This window comes from Branchiostoma belcheri, unplaced genomic scaffold (genome assembly GCF_001625305.1).
Source record: "Branchiostoma belcheri isolate BF01 breed outbred unplaced genomic scaffold, Haploidv18h27 scaffold8, whole genome shotgun sequence".
NCBI lineage: Eukaryota > Metazoa > Chordata > Leptocardii > Amphioxiformes > Branchiostomatidae > Branchiostoma > Branchiostoma belcheri.
In genome coordinates, this window is record NW_017804464.1 from 3,334,281 (window position 1) to 3,348,434 (window position 14,154).

General features: G+C 40.9%; 1 protein-coding gene across 2 annotated transcripts in view; it reads left to right on the plus strand.

Moving 5' to 3' along the window:
• Positions 1-1,209: 1,209 nt before the first annotated feature.
• Positions 1,210-14,154, plus strand: part of LOC109486403 (COBW domain-containing protein 1-like) — a 60,298-nt gene continuing 47,353 nt past the window's right edge. The window contains exons 1-3 of one of the 2 annotated variants that reach the window (XM_019790234.1): positions 1,210-1,290; positions 1,738-1,907; positions 12,985-13,071. In XM_019790234.1, coding sequence (XP_019645793.1) covers positions 1,226-1,290; positions 1,738-1,907; positions 12,985-13,071 — 322 coding nt within the window. In that variant the 5' untranslated portion in view covers positions 1,210-1,225. Of the gene's footprint in view, positions 1,291-1,406; positions 1,489-1,734; positions 1,908-12,984; positions 13,072-14,154 lie in introns of those variants that run through there. The other variant, XM_019790233.1, reaches the window with a different exon arrangement.

The window sequence follows — 14,154 nt, forward strand, 5'->3', positions numbered from 1 at the left end:
AAACGTCAGGACGAAACCTGGCCAATGGACCGTGTAGCAGTGGCCTCTGGCGAATTGCCTCCAAACTGCAGGGTCACATTTACCTGTGACTGACGTAACTATGACGTAACTGTAGAGTGCAGTTGCACACATCTCGTTGCACACTGGCCTTTGTGACGAACCTTTGTACAAATACTAAATTAAGTCACTCACAGCAACATTTCCTGTTATGTTTCGCCGTCCCATGTTTTTAGCCGTTGTTTGGTTATCGCTGTGGTTAGAATTGAAGTTATGATTAGGGTTAGAGTTGGAAATAGGCGCTCTCTTGACTGCGAAGCGCTTTGACGTCGGGGAAACGTATTGACACTATCCGACAAATGTACCGTGTAGCAGTGGCCTTTGGCGATTTGTTTCAGAACTGCAGGGTCACATTACCCGTGGCTGACGTAACTAGCCGTATAAACTGTAGTACCGCAGTTGAACACTGGCCTTTGTGATGAACCTTTGTACAAAATACTAATTTAAGTTACTCAAGGCAACAGTTCCTGTTATGCTTCACCGTCCCATGTTTTTAGCCGTTGTTTTGGTTATCTCTATGGTTAGAATTGAAGTTACAATTAGGGTTAGAGTTGGAAATATGCGTCCCATTCACTGCAAAGCGCCCTGACGTCGGTGAAACGTATTGACACTCACGGCAGATGTATACCGTGTAGCAGCGACCTCTGGCGATTTGTGAAGTGCAACAACTCGTCTGAATCCATCATCTGCCAAAGCATCCAAGTATAAATGTATTCTAAATGTATTTTTACGTACTAAAATCGCCAGCTTTGGTGACCTTAAATGTACAAGAAATATAATAAAAAAGTGAAAACAATACTTTGTGACAATAAAGAGAACATTCATGCTTTGCTGAGTTTTTTTATAGCAACGTTACTTTTTTGTTGCTTAGATGCTATCTTTCACTGCAATAACCTTTGACCCAGCACATGTCAACAAGCTGAAGAGGGAGTTTTAAAAATATTTGGAGGTAATTTCGGCCACATATTTGTTATTCTCCACATTATCGTGACATGTCAGTGCTCTGATAAGTATTTTACACTCGTTGTTAGAGCTGAATCAAACCTTGACCGTTTAGTTTGTGTCGCAGCTTGAGATTTTGAGGTTGATATTGGCGGTGGGAGGGGGGCGGTCCTACCGTAGTACCCGCATGGTTTGAAAACTCAGGTCCACGTAAAGGTATTAGATTATGGCATACACACCCTTCAAGAGAGGAGAGGAGAGAGTGAAAGATAAACACAGAGAGATAAAAAGGTTAGAAACAGCTGAAGGAGCGATCTATGGAAAAAAAGGAGCCTAACCGTAACCCATTTCCAGCCCCCCTCCCCAGGAAAAAATAAAAAGACTTGAGAAAAAGGGGGGGAAACGTAGCTCTGAAAACACAGCTCGGATGCGAAGTGTACACATGCTACCATGTGTCTTCCAAAACCTACCATGGCCGACAAGTACAGTGTATGATAACGCTGTTGAAGTATACCATAAGGGATTCTGACTCTGTATAGTACAGTACCTGGTCAGAAAGTAATGAACATTTGACTACACATGACGAGTATGTACAAGTCAGTAGATGCCCCTTTCTGACCCTAATATACATAACGTTATATAGTCAGAATCCCTAGAAGTTATACTTCAACAGCGTCAATAGGTAAAAACCAGCAGAAGATTTCCCCGCCCTAATTTGTTTGTTTGTTTGTTTAGCAGTTTTACCACCACCATGTCAGAGAGTTCAGATGAGGAGTGTCCAGACCTGGTGCCCAGTCTGTGTAATGATGTTACACTTACAGAAGAACCAGTGACAGATCCCCCCACCCTGCCAGAGGCACCGACAGTAACCACCAAAATCCCTGTAACAATCATCACTGGATACCTCGGTATGTGCATCATGGGGCAAGTGGTTTGAAATCTACTGCTAAGTAACAACATAGATTTGCCTAGTTGTCTGTGTTCTAAGTAAAACAGCATGTTGGCAGAACATACTGCACTTGCGTGAAACCCGTTATGTATTGTGCATAGCACTTCGGCAGAACGTCTCATGTATGGTCATATTCACGCATATAAGGTTAACATTCTGTCTGTAGTTTCCTAATGTTATGTGTGAAAAAAATGTCATCTGCAACAGGCAAAATTCTGATGCAACGTTGACCAGAAATGGAACAAAATTCGTGAAAAATGGAGGTTTCGGGTAGGCACAATATTTTTTGCTGACGTGCTGTCTAAAACCTACTTTTAAATGCTGCTTTTAGAATTGCTACTACTGGTACTGTTAATGTTGCCCCTTTTTAAGAAAAGTTTTAAGACTAATCTAGGGGAAATTGTATGTTTATCATTATAGATAACAAAAGCTGCATATGAGCGATCCCTGTTTTTGTTTACATCATGTACATTCACATTTTTTAAAGACATAAACAAATTGCTGGTAGGCACATCAACTACATCATCCGCTTTTTGCGTATAGCACTCGCTGACAGTGACGTCATGCGATCATTTGTACATAATCTTTTTCTCTACGTTTGCCAACTCAAAGTAACAGACTGATCAGCACATTGGTACCATACCATAATTGCTGGAGACATATCATAAATCTTGAGTGAAAATTTTCTATCCTCATAATCCAGAGTTGGAAGAAAAAGTTCTATAAGTATCGTAATGTTCCAAAAATAATCCGTATCATTTACAGTCAGTCCTTTTCATTCTGAAAGTAGAGGCTGTGAAAGATAACATGTTTGTAAGTCTAAAATTAGCATCATTTATTAAGCGATTTTGGTCTTTATGAGATCCTAGCTTCACTAATCCACCAAAGAATGGAAACAATCTTGTTGATGTCAGAACCACTCCATACATCTTTTGTTAAAAGGATTACACTGCCATAATTTTCAAGTTGGACAGCAACAAAATGTGCGAAGACAAAGAAAAAGTTTCTTTTCTAAATATCATAATTCCATAAACTCGCTTCTTATACCACAGTAAGTTTATAAGTATGAGTACTTATGATTCCTGTCCTGCTGTTTTCCTATTGTCTGCTTGTAGCTTACAAGTTCCTGTGGTGCTACAGATATGCCAACATTGTCACTAAACCTTCTCACGTGCAGGTAACTCTACTGGACCATGGAAGAACACAGCTCAGTCATATGTCATAGTTAACGTCAAACAATAACACAGTCATTTCCACCCTGGCGTCTGAAACACTGGTGTCCCCTTCCCTCCTGTGCCGATGAAGATTTATCGAGGATTATCAAAGCATGTTCCTCTTAGATAAAACTGACACGACAGCACCATCAATCAGGTACAAATCTCCCTTTGTGTTTGTCGACTTTTGCTCGGGAAATATTGTTCCCGCTGAATCAATATTTTCATAACAATGGGGGCCGTTGTCGTGTGGCGATGCGTGCTCGCCACTAACGTACCGTAGAACGTTGCATCTCGTTACTTTGACAAAGCCCGGCGGTAAAACCCGCGCCCGTTGTTTTAGCGGCGGTGACCCGAGCGTCAGACTTCTGGCACCGGGAAGTGACCTGGGACAGAAATGATTTGTTGTCACCCTGACCGCCATTGTTATATTGTCGTGTCCCCTATATCAAACATCCTATCCTGTACAGAAAAACATTTAACATGTTAGATAATGTTAAGTTAACAATGTTGGGATGATGATCATTACTGGTACACTTAAATTGGGTGCAGTTCCCATTCATGAAAATTCTGGACACTTATGGCTTCTACTTTTAGTAGGCTTGACAAGAGTGCAGGACATTTTGTAACATCATTTTCCATGTGTTCAATGGCACAATGTAGTATTACATTATACATGTTGGGAGCCAACTTGTCTCTGGATGTACAGGATAGATTTATGATGTCTTTCCTTTTCTATGTGTATTTCAGTCTTTCTACACTTTACACAAATTGGTTGAAGATTGGAGATCTAGACTCAAAGACAGAGACTGAGAGAGATTACAAGTGTATTAAGTAAGATCCTTAACCTCAAGTTGACACAGTTTGACAGAATTGTTGCATCACATTATTGATATATACTTCTACCCTAGATTGGTGTTGCTCCCATGGCTACCTGTTAGTTAACTGAATGTTTCATACAAAATCTGGTTGCACCAACAGGATAGCACTATAATACCTTTCTTACCTTATTCCAATCAAATTTGTTTGAACAACTTGAGTTGCTTTGTAGTCAGTTATATTTTGGTCTTTTATTAAAGTCTGTTGGTATTTCTCACAAGTTACATTGTACACAATTGTGATACCGGGTAACTTTTAAATCACCTAACTATATATTGTTGGGCTTGAGGGGTCACATACAAAGCAGGATCTTGAACAACACAAAGTGACACTGTAGGAAATAACAACGGTGTGTCAGCAGTTAGCGTAATGCAGTCCCCCCAAATCGTACACCCCCTTTCATTCCACGTTACCTAATGATGTGTCCATTCACCATAAGGCTACCTCACACGTCATCTCCCATTTACGGTGCGCCCTTGACAAAGCACGGTGTCAACCAAGGTCGCGTAGTTCAGCCGCGGGCGACCTTTCGGCCACGGTGGGTGCTGGATGTTTGCTTGACTGGTGGCCGCTATTGTCAGAGCTAATGCGAGCTGTCGGATCTAATCATAACTGGGATTTATTACCATGACTAACATTGTCACAAGGCACAATGGGCGCGACTTTACATAACTAACACATCGATCAGTCTGGCTGGGAAAGACTTTCTCTCTCTCTCAAAACAAGGCATCGACTCTGCATAATCAGGGTTTGAAATGCTGGAAATTGGTAGCATCGTGTGGCGAAACGGTTGGGTGGTCCTGGGTTCGAATCCTCCAATATGCCCCAATGTTTTGCCCTTGGGAAAGGCACTTGACACGACTTTCCTCACTTGACTCAGGTGAAAATAAGTTACCTAGCTCCGGTTAGGGACGTCCCTTGGATATAGGACGTTAAATGGAGGTCCCATCTTTGGGGAGAGCCACACTCCAGGCATTAAAGAACCCACCACACCTTTTGAAAAAGAGTAGTGGGGCCCCGGTGTACGAAATGTTGGTCTAAATACTACTATATCTGGTGATTCACTGCAGATTCCAGGAAGAATATTGTGAAATTTACACTAATGGAGATCATGATAAATTTTCTTGTCCAAGTGAGTTGGTGACCTCGACCTCTTCACCTTTTACGATGGTTCATGACAGCCATTAGTGGAAGGGCACACAGCAAAGCCTAAGGTTCTCATGTCCATCTGGACTATCTAAACATGACCATCGCAATTCTGTTCATTTAAAAAAATCCATGTTCATTCCCCTGTAGATGGTGATTGAATCCCTCAGCCATATAGGTGAAAGATACACTGCAAAAAGAAGGGTTCCCATGTCCCTACAACTTGACCATCTGAAATTCCGGCAGTTCCAAAACCTAATCAATATCTTCTGCCCCCCCCCCCTCAGTTGGGTCACGTGATGCCACTCATCATCATTGGTCAGCTGCATTTCCTACTGTTATTAATATTGTGAGATCTGTTTCACCGAGAGATGGTTATTATAATCTCTCAGATGTTGATGTTGGATGTAGTGTAGATTATAGGTCATACATGTACAAATGTACGCTGGTAGCCTCGTCTGCCGTAAGATGGGTCGTACAGAGCGTAGTTTGACAGGTTCATCCTTGGGCATACGGAATATGCCGATAGTTCACTGGTAATCCCAGTAATGCCACAACCATAGGTAGAAGGGCAAGCTGTTCCTTATAGAGAACTCGAAGGGTTCATACATGTACGTCCATCTTGACCACGCATGACCATCTCATATGTCACGAGTCCAGTCATGGTCACTCCTTTGTAAGGGTGGTTCACATAGATGGCAATGAATACAATTCTGCAACCATACATGTAGGTAAGACATGCGCATACACATGCACGCACGCACACACGTGCACACACATACATGCAGTGCATATACACACACACATACACACATGCACACATGCACACACTCACTCATCACGTACATGCACATACACACATCATGGACAGACACACGTACACACACACTCATCACATACATGCACATACACAATGGGACACACACACACACACACACACACCTGTAACAGATAGGTAGATGTAGATTATTAATAACATTGTATGTGATACTTGTAATCATGGGCAGAGTGGGATTCACACGCTGACGCTGACCATTTGAAATCTTACCCTTTCCAAGAGTCAAACATTATGTTGCCCCCTCATGAGTTCCATTTGTTCATGTCAATGACTGCTGTACATACCGATGATATAATCCTCCCCCCATAGGTAGAAGGTTACCCCGCCCCCCCGGTGTGCCCAGCGCTCACATGTCCGTACATCGCTGCCCTCCCGCGCAGACATGTCCCTCCCACCCCCGCACAGCGGGCTGCCTGCGTGCAAAGGGTAATCCCCAGCTGACATGTGTACTTTGTCTCCACGGCAACCCACGCCCCCCTCCCGTCTCCCTCCGCAGGGGGTCCGCTGGTGTTGCGTCTTCCTCTATAAATGTTTCCTCTGGAACGACCAAACTATTTGAAACATTTGCCGCCAAAGTCACTCTAAGGTGACGGCACAAAGTACGACTGTTTCGAATTGTCCGTAGAAGGTAGGACGATCCAGGTAAGGTTGTCCGCGACGTTTTTTTTACAGGTACGGACGAAATGTAGCGACAACTGGACAGAGAACGAGCAATGTGACACAGATTCCTGCACTATGCCACGTTTGTACAGTTGTCATTTTCTAAAATAACCTGCCGCCGCTGGGCCCGCATACCCCGGCCACCCCCACGGCCAAGAATATGTACATAAGGACAAGTGGCTGGACAGGTTATAAAGTCCGTGACCGTACGGCCGACTATAGTGGGGGGTGGGAACGACACTTGTGGCTGAGTACACAGCCCATTTGTGAAGTGACCGTTGCTTACAGGTGCATCGTGCACGTTACATACGTCCATAGCCACTCCCTCAGGCCTGTAAATCACTCATAAGTGGGTGAAGTTCTACGTGACACATCAAACGCATCGCTGAGATGCCTCCGGGAGAAATTAGCCCGTCGTCTTTCCACTCCCATAACTGGGATTGTTCTCATGGGGGGAGGCCTTTGATGCCGTATCGTTTATCGTCAATATTTTCTTATTGTATTGCTTTCCCCGTATCAATTTTCATCCCAGCTTCTCTTTCGTCTTAATCCGATACGCGGGGAGGGTACAGAGAGCGCCCAGTCGCACACTCACGCCATATTTCGGGAATGCGCTTCTGTTATTTCAATCGAAGTATGGCAGAAATAGTAGAAATATCTGCCCACCAGACCTTGGTCAAATGTTGACACAAGGCTCTTGTAAATCTCGGGTGTCATATCTGCGCCGTAATAACGGGTCATTCAACCCCGCTGTCCAAACCTCGGCATAGCGCAGCACAAAACCAATTTTTCCAGCTGTTTTCCCGCCCTGGATTTGGCAACGGGAAGGCGTCTTTTGGCCGCTGCAGTTTGCCCCTGCTGTGAGGCCCATATCCATGCCGGAGACAGGGGCAGATATTGTAAATGGTTTGTGTAACACCAGTAAACATCATCCATCATATACATACTGTATGTCAACTCTGGTGGGAACTGGCCTTTTTTTCAATCCGTCATCCATCCACCCTCATCCTTCCTACCGTCCATCCTGATTCCTTCTTTTCTTCCATCCTAATTCCTTTCTTCCTTCCTTCCTTCCTCCCTTCCTTCCTTCCTTCCTTCCTGTTTCTTTCACTCTTTCACTTGTTCACTCTTATGATTCTATCAAGAAAGAAAGTGGAAAATAATGGAAAGGAACCTAAAACTCTTTCTTGTTTCCTTTCTTCATCCTTTCCCTTTCCATCTTTGAATCCACTTGTTTTCTTTGTTCAATATTGTACTTTAAAATTATGATAAACTAGAAATAAATTCCACCCAAACCAACGGGGCCCGTTTAAAAGATGGTGGATCATTTCTATGACCTCACACGGCATTTTTATGGAAATATTACTAGTATTCTAAATTTGATGACGACATAGCAAACAAAAGAGAAAAAAATAATGGAATGAAAAATAATAAATCCATTGATAAGACATTTCTGTCATTTCTGCACCCTATCTCGTTGATAAGACAAGCAGATGTTTGAGGGTTTGAACTTTCCCCGAAAGGTAACAGCCTAATCTGAGGATAACTAACTCTAAAGCTCTTCCTGTCAGATCTGAATAATCTCTTAGACCCGTGACAATATCTCTTCTGTCGGTTTGGCCCATAGATGGCGAAGTGTCCTAAAGAGTCTGTAAAAATTTCTGCATAAGGTTTGAGAGAAGCAGCTGTGTATGTGCTGGTAATTTGTTTGCATTTGTCACACGATCAGCTGTTGTTACAACGAGTGTCAGTTTATGGTTGATTTAATGCCCATCACTTTAAATTTGGGAAGACACTTTCTGAAATTTCAAGGACACCATGTTTTTCGAATTTCAAGGGCATCGTGCCCTATGTAGCAACTTATTACTCCAGTAATGTTTTGTGTGTCGATTTGAATTTCGTGCTTTTTGAGTGTAGAAAAAAAATTATATTTGACTCCAAAATTTAAAGGGTCTTTTCAATTTGAAGTGTTGTTGGGTGCAGGGATACATGTATAATTGGTTGGTAAATCAATGAAAATTGACACAGACTGCAGTACATATACATTTTTATAATACAACATACATGTACATTTGTACATACCAGTACATATAGTGGCTCTGTAACAGACTGTGAAATCCTGTTTTATGACCTATAGATATAGACTTATTCTACTGTTATGTTCCTAATGCCCTGGGAAAGTTTTGGCCCATCTTTTTCTCTGATGAATTTGTAATCCATTATTCCTTTGTCATTTTGATGGAGTAAAGTTTTGGGACTATGGAACAATAAATCACACATTGTGTACTCCCATTTTCATCTGAAAAATCATCTCACACCACCGTCCATCCTGATTTTATGTCCGAGTGAAATTTGCAAGCCACACGATTTATCCAGGGCGGAATGCTCTATCACAGATCAGGACATTCAGGACAGTCACTGCTGTCATTGTCAGGGTTCGCCCCATAATTTCTTCAATTTACCGAAAGAATATGGCCAAAGCTGAGAGGGCAAAAGCAATCAGACCTTTGGTGAAAGAAAAAGATGGTCATTCGCAGCTTGGACAGAGTACCACCTGTGAGTGGAGAGGTTGGCCATTAATAACTGTGTGTTCTTTGTCATGGCTGTGACTGGTGCAAATAGGGTCCTTTCATGTGCCACCATGTCATTTCACAACCACTGCAGATTCTCCCAATGGACCGGAAAGAAGCCCATCACTTTTCTCCTAAGAGATATCCTAACAGGATATTTTTTTGTTGGTGATATAAAAGATGGACAACATAAAAAAAGGCTGACGCAAGGAATCTCTTTTAGAAAATGTTGTGATGCAGCTTTATGCCAAATTGAAATAGATTTTGGCATGTAGTTATGTCTATGAAAAGCAGTTGGTAGTATCGGTTTTTATGTTGACTGGTAGTATTGCCATTTCAAGTTGTATATTCTTGATGTCCTGGTATTACAACTTGCTGACAAACTTTTTTGCAAAACACTCACAAAAGCAGGACTTAGATGAATCATAACTAATGGGGTATCATTGTAATGGGTAATAAAAAAGCTTTGCAATGATATATTTTTAAAGAACAAGAAAAGTACATGTACAGCAACTTTCGTAAGGTCTATCACTAGACATACAAACAGACACGTGGGTACAAAATTAAGCTATGTACAAGACAGTCACTATATATGAATCAACTTATGCTATTTACTGTAAGGTCTAAACATTCAATGATGCAGTTGACAAAGTTATAATAGAGATATGATCAACCAAAATCAAGATTAAAGATATCCTAGTATGACAAATGCTCTCTTCAAAATTTGATGGATGGATGAATTGATGGATGGATGGATGGATGGATGGAGTGAGGGATGGATGGATGGATTAAAAACGGTTTGCACTTTTCTTTCTCCAAGTGAAATGGTTTTTATAGGAACATTGTGAAAATTCCAGGAGTAAAATTAGACAGTGTTCCAAGATTACGGGCCGTGCACAGTGCGTTTTATTGCAAGGAATCCCACCTATGGACCACCAGCGCTGCCAAATGTGCTGCTATCTTTACTGACAGAGGAACAGGTGTAGATGGTATGGGCCATAAAAATTCACGTCTGACATGGCCGCCAATCAATGTGGTAACTAACCTTTTCACCATCATTGTGAATACATTGTTAACTAGAGTTCGATGATCTCATACCTCCATGACATGTGTATTGTTTTCATAAATCTTACGCATGGTGATGACCACCTGTAATTGGCTTACATTTTTCACCGCATATATTCAAATCATATGAGGCCATTTGCATATATTGTATCAATTGATCATACTCTCCACCAAATGACAGGGTTATCTTAAGAAATAAGGCTATTCTAGCGTTTCCTCATAAATTATGCAAATGAGGTCCTGATTGACATAAATTATGTTTAGTGATGTTCACCTTCACTGAACTTCCAATTATGGCAAGTATTAAATTCCCAGCAGTTACTACCATAAAATTGTACCAATTTGCCATTTATTATGCAAATTAGGTCTTCCTTTACATAATCGATATCTGCCAATGATCTTGTCGTTCTCACTAACATATGTCTATAGAGTTTTATAGCCCTAATATGAAATACAGCTGATTTATAGAATTTCCTCATTAATTATGCAAATTAGATCCTGATTTGCATAATGATATTTTGATTATGTCAAGCATCACTTAAGCTACCTACATACCAAAAATCATGATGATCCATCAAACGGTTGTTCAGTTATCCTCTCTCGAAGATTTTCAAAGAAACCACCCTGCAGTTCCAGAACAAGCCGCTAGGGGAACCAAACTCACGTGACTTCTTCCCGAGGAAAAGAGCTACCTTCCATCCAAATTTCATGACCCTAGCATGTCCAGATCGCGAGATATCAAAATCGGAAGTTGCGCTGCAGTACCAAGGGAAGCCACTAGGGGGCCCAAAATCTAATCATTTCCAGTTTTCGTCACACCCTACCAACACACCAAGTATGAAACCAATCCATCCAGGCGTTCTTGAGTTATCTTGTTGACCAACAGACTGACAGACGGACAGACGGACAGACGGACAGACGGACAGACGGACAGATAAACGCAACTGAAAATATAACCTCCATGACACATTTCATGGAGGTAACTAGACAGTACTTGGAGAGTGCCAACCTTCAGTCACGGTTTATTATGTACGGTACAGTTGTATTTAGAGGGAAATCATCAAGCAAGGTACTTTTAGGGAGTACTGCACATTTACCTAACGAAATTAAAATACAAACTGAGTGAGGATAACATCCACCTACAGACCCCTTCTTCGGAATCCATACTTCTTCTCTCATAGAAACAATTGAAGGATTTATATAGCTAGCACTGTTTTCCTCTGGTGTGTTCAAAAGTCAGAACTGGAGGTATTGCAAGTAAGGTGGCGCTTTTGGTCTTTCTTGACTCTTGGGTACAAAACTTTTCAGGGTACAGAAGTTCTTTATATGGGTGTCTTCTCAAAATTTCCAAAAAGTACAGTTCATGTTATTTTTTCCAAATTAATGAGAGCTTAATATCTTTCATAATGCATGTATTCTTGGTGTTTTACTGTTAGAGATGCCTTGGACAAATAATAAGGGAAAGTACTGTTTGGTGACAGCCTTTGATTGTTCCTGGGAACCCACAAGAAGTTTAAAGGTTTGCCCTCAGAATTGTCACTCATTGTGGGAAGGTGTCAATATTATTACAAGAAGCTGCTGATGGGACTTGAAGAAAACAAACATCTAAAGGCAAGAAGCCCTCACAAGAACATCCGTACTCCTCTGCACCTGGTCTGAGACAAAGACAGGAATGTGTGTTGTGTGTGTGGAGGTATGACATCACAGGAAGCTTAATTTGTTGGGGAAGGGAAACAGACACGGTCAGATCGCGACCAAGAGGTTGTGACAAAGCTGGCGTTGTCTTGCGGAGGGGTATGTGAAGGATACAAACATGTTTATATCATAGTTTCATACCTGGGCTTCCATGGCTTCCATAAAATAAATCGAACACGTTTCGCCCTAACCGCGCAAGCACATTCAAAAATTCGAATACAGGATTTGGACGTAGGAATTGATGTTGTTGCAATTTTTGGTTTAGGGACACCAAATTTTCGCTCATTTCGCATTGAAAGGCGTATTTTCTCGGGTTGGTATGACATAAATGAAATACAGCATGTTGTATTCCAAACTTGTAGAAGCACATTCATTTTGGTAGATGTTTTTTTCCAAGCCTCTAAAAATTGCCCTCTGTTTATATCCATTTTTGTTCACCTTTTTGGTTAGAAGTCTGTGTCTTTTTACTATATTGTATCATCTTCTGTATCATCTTACAATTTTCCTCACCAAAACATTGTCCCAGCAAACCAGAGTATCTGTATTTAACCCTGAACTTATATTATATTATACAGTAGATGCTTGCACACCTGCATCGAGAGACAATACAAATGTATCATAGGTTACATTCTTACATGACAGCTTGTTAGCTCAGGTATTTCCTAGTCAACACATCGTGAACAACTAGAGTCAATGGCAGACTAGAAGTCACAAAAAAAGAGTGCATCACACAACAAGCATCAACTGCAGTGCTTCAAGAACACTCAATTCTTCTTGTAGTTTCATCATCACCGCTGTAAAGGAAAAATATTTGTCTTGTACAAAAAGTCATGAAACCACATTGTACTACTACTTATACATGTAGGTCCTGAAAAAGTGTCATGCTTCACTGCAGACTGGCTGCTTTTAATAACTACTAACTATAATGACTTTGCATTTATCTATAATTTATAAATCCTGTTTTTATAGGTGCTGGAAAGACCACACTGCTGAACTACATCCTGACAGAACAACATGGGAAACGCATCGCTGTTATCATGAATGAGTTTGGGGCAGGTGAGTTAATAGTGGTGCAGGTATGTACACATGTCTCTATAAATTCTAGACTGAAAGTTTTGAATGTAGTAGAGATTGTTGTTTTTGTCCTCTTTTTGCCTAAGATGAGTCCACAAAAGTTAGGTGTGTAGCCCAACAATTTTTGGGTTGCACATACATTTGTACAGTACCATCCATATAGCACCCTGTATAGGTACAATTTGGGGTATTTCTCGTGCAACGCATCACACCACTGCGAAACGTGGATGCGGAAGTAACTATGCCGCCACAGGGCAAAAAAAGTCAGGGGTCTGTGACCTGATTAAGACATGAAATTATTGAAAATAATGACAGGGGTTAGGCCAGGTCTATAAAAAAATTGGTATTTTTTCTTATTCTGCGCAGCAACATTCACACACAATAGTTTTAAGCTTTATTTTTAATTATTCCTATGACAAAGGCAATGAAAATACTAGAAAGACCAATATTTGCTTTGGAGCAAATACAGCGATGGGTTCACCACATTTTACGACATGGCAGGGAAAGAATGAGAAACACAAGTGAAAACAATGATTTACATTGATATAACTATAATATGAAGTAACATACAACTAAAACAACAGTTGGATAGCTATTCCCTACTTTATTGGTTAGGATTTTTAATTGCATAATGCAAACTGTTGATTTTCAAAATAAAAAAAAACGTTCATGCCCCGCATTCCAATGCTGGAGCAGAAAAGCTTGAAATACCTACCAAAACACTTGAATAAAGACATACTGTCAGTATGGAAATGCTCTGTGCAGGTGTTATTAACAATCACATAAACTATGAAGCCATACATTGAATAAGCTATACATATAATATGATTATCATAACCTTTATTTTTAAAATCATGCCAGTGAGCTAATTGCATGTACAGAGTGAAAGAAAGTAAAGTAAAGCAGTAGAATTTCTGTACTAGCTATGATAGTACTTCATATGATTCGTCCTCATCGTCATCATTCAATGTGGTCTATCTCTTGCTACTAGTGACTGGTAATACCTCTGTAGATTCTTCACACTGGCAGAGTACCGTACTCCTTCTCTCTTGTCAGCTCAATACT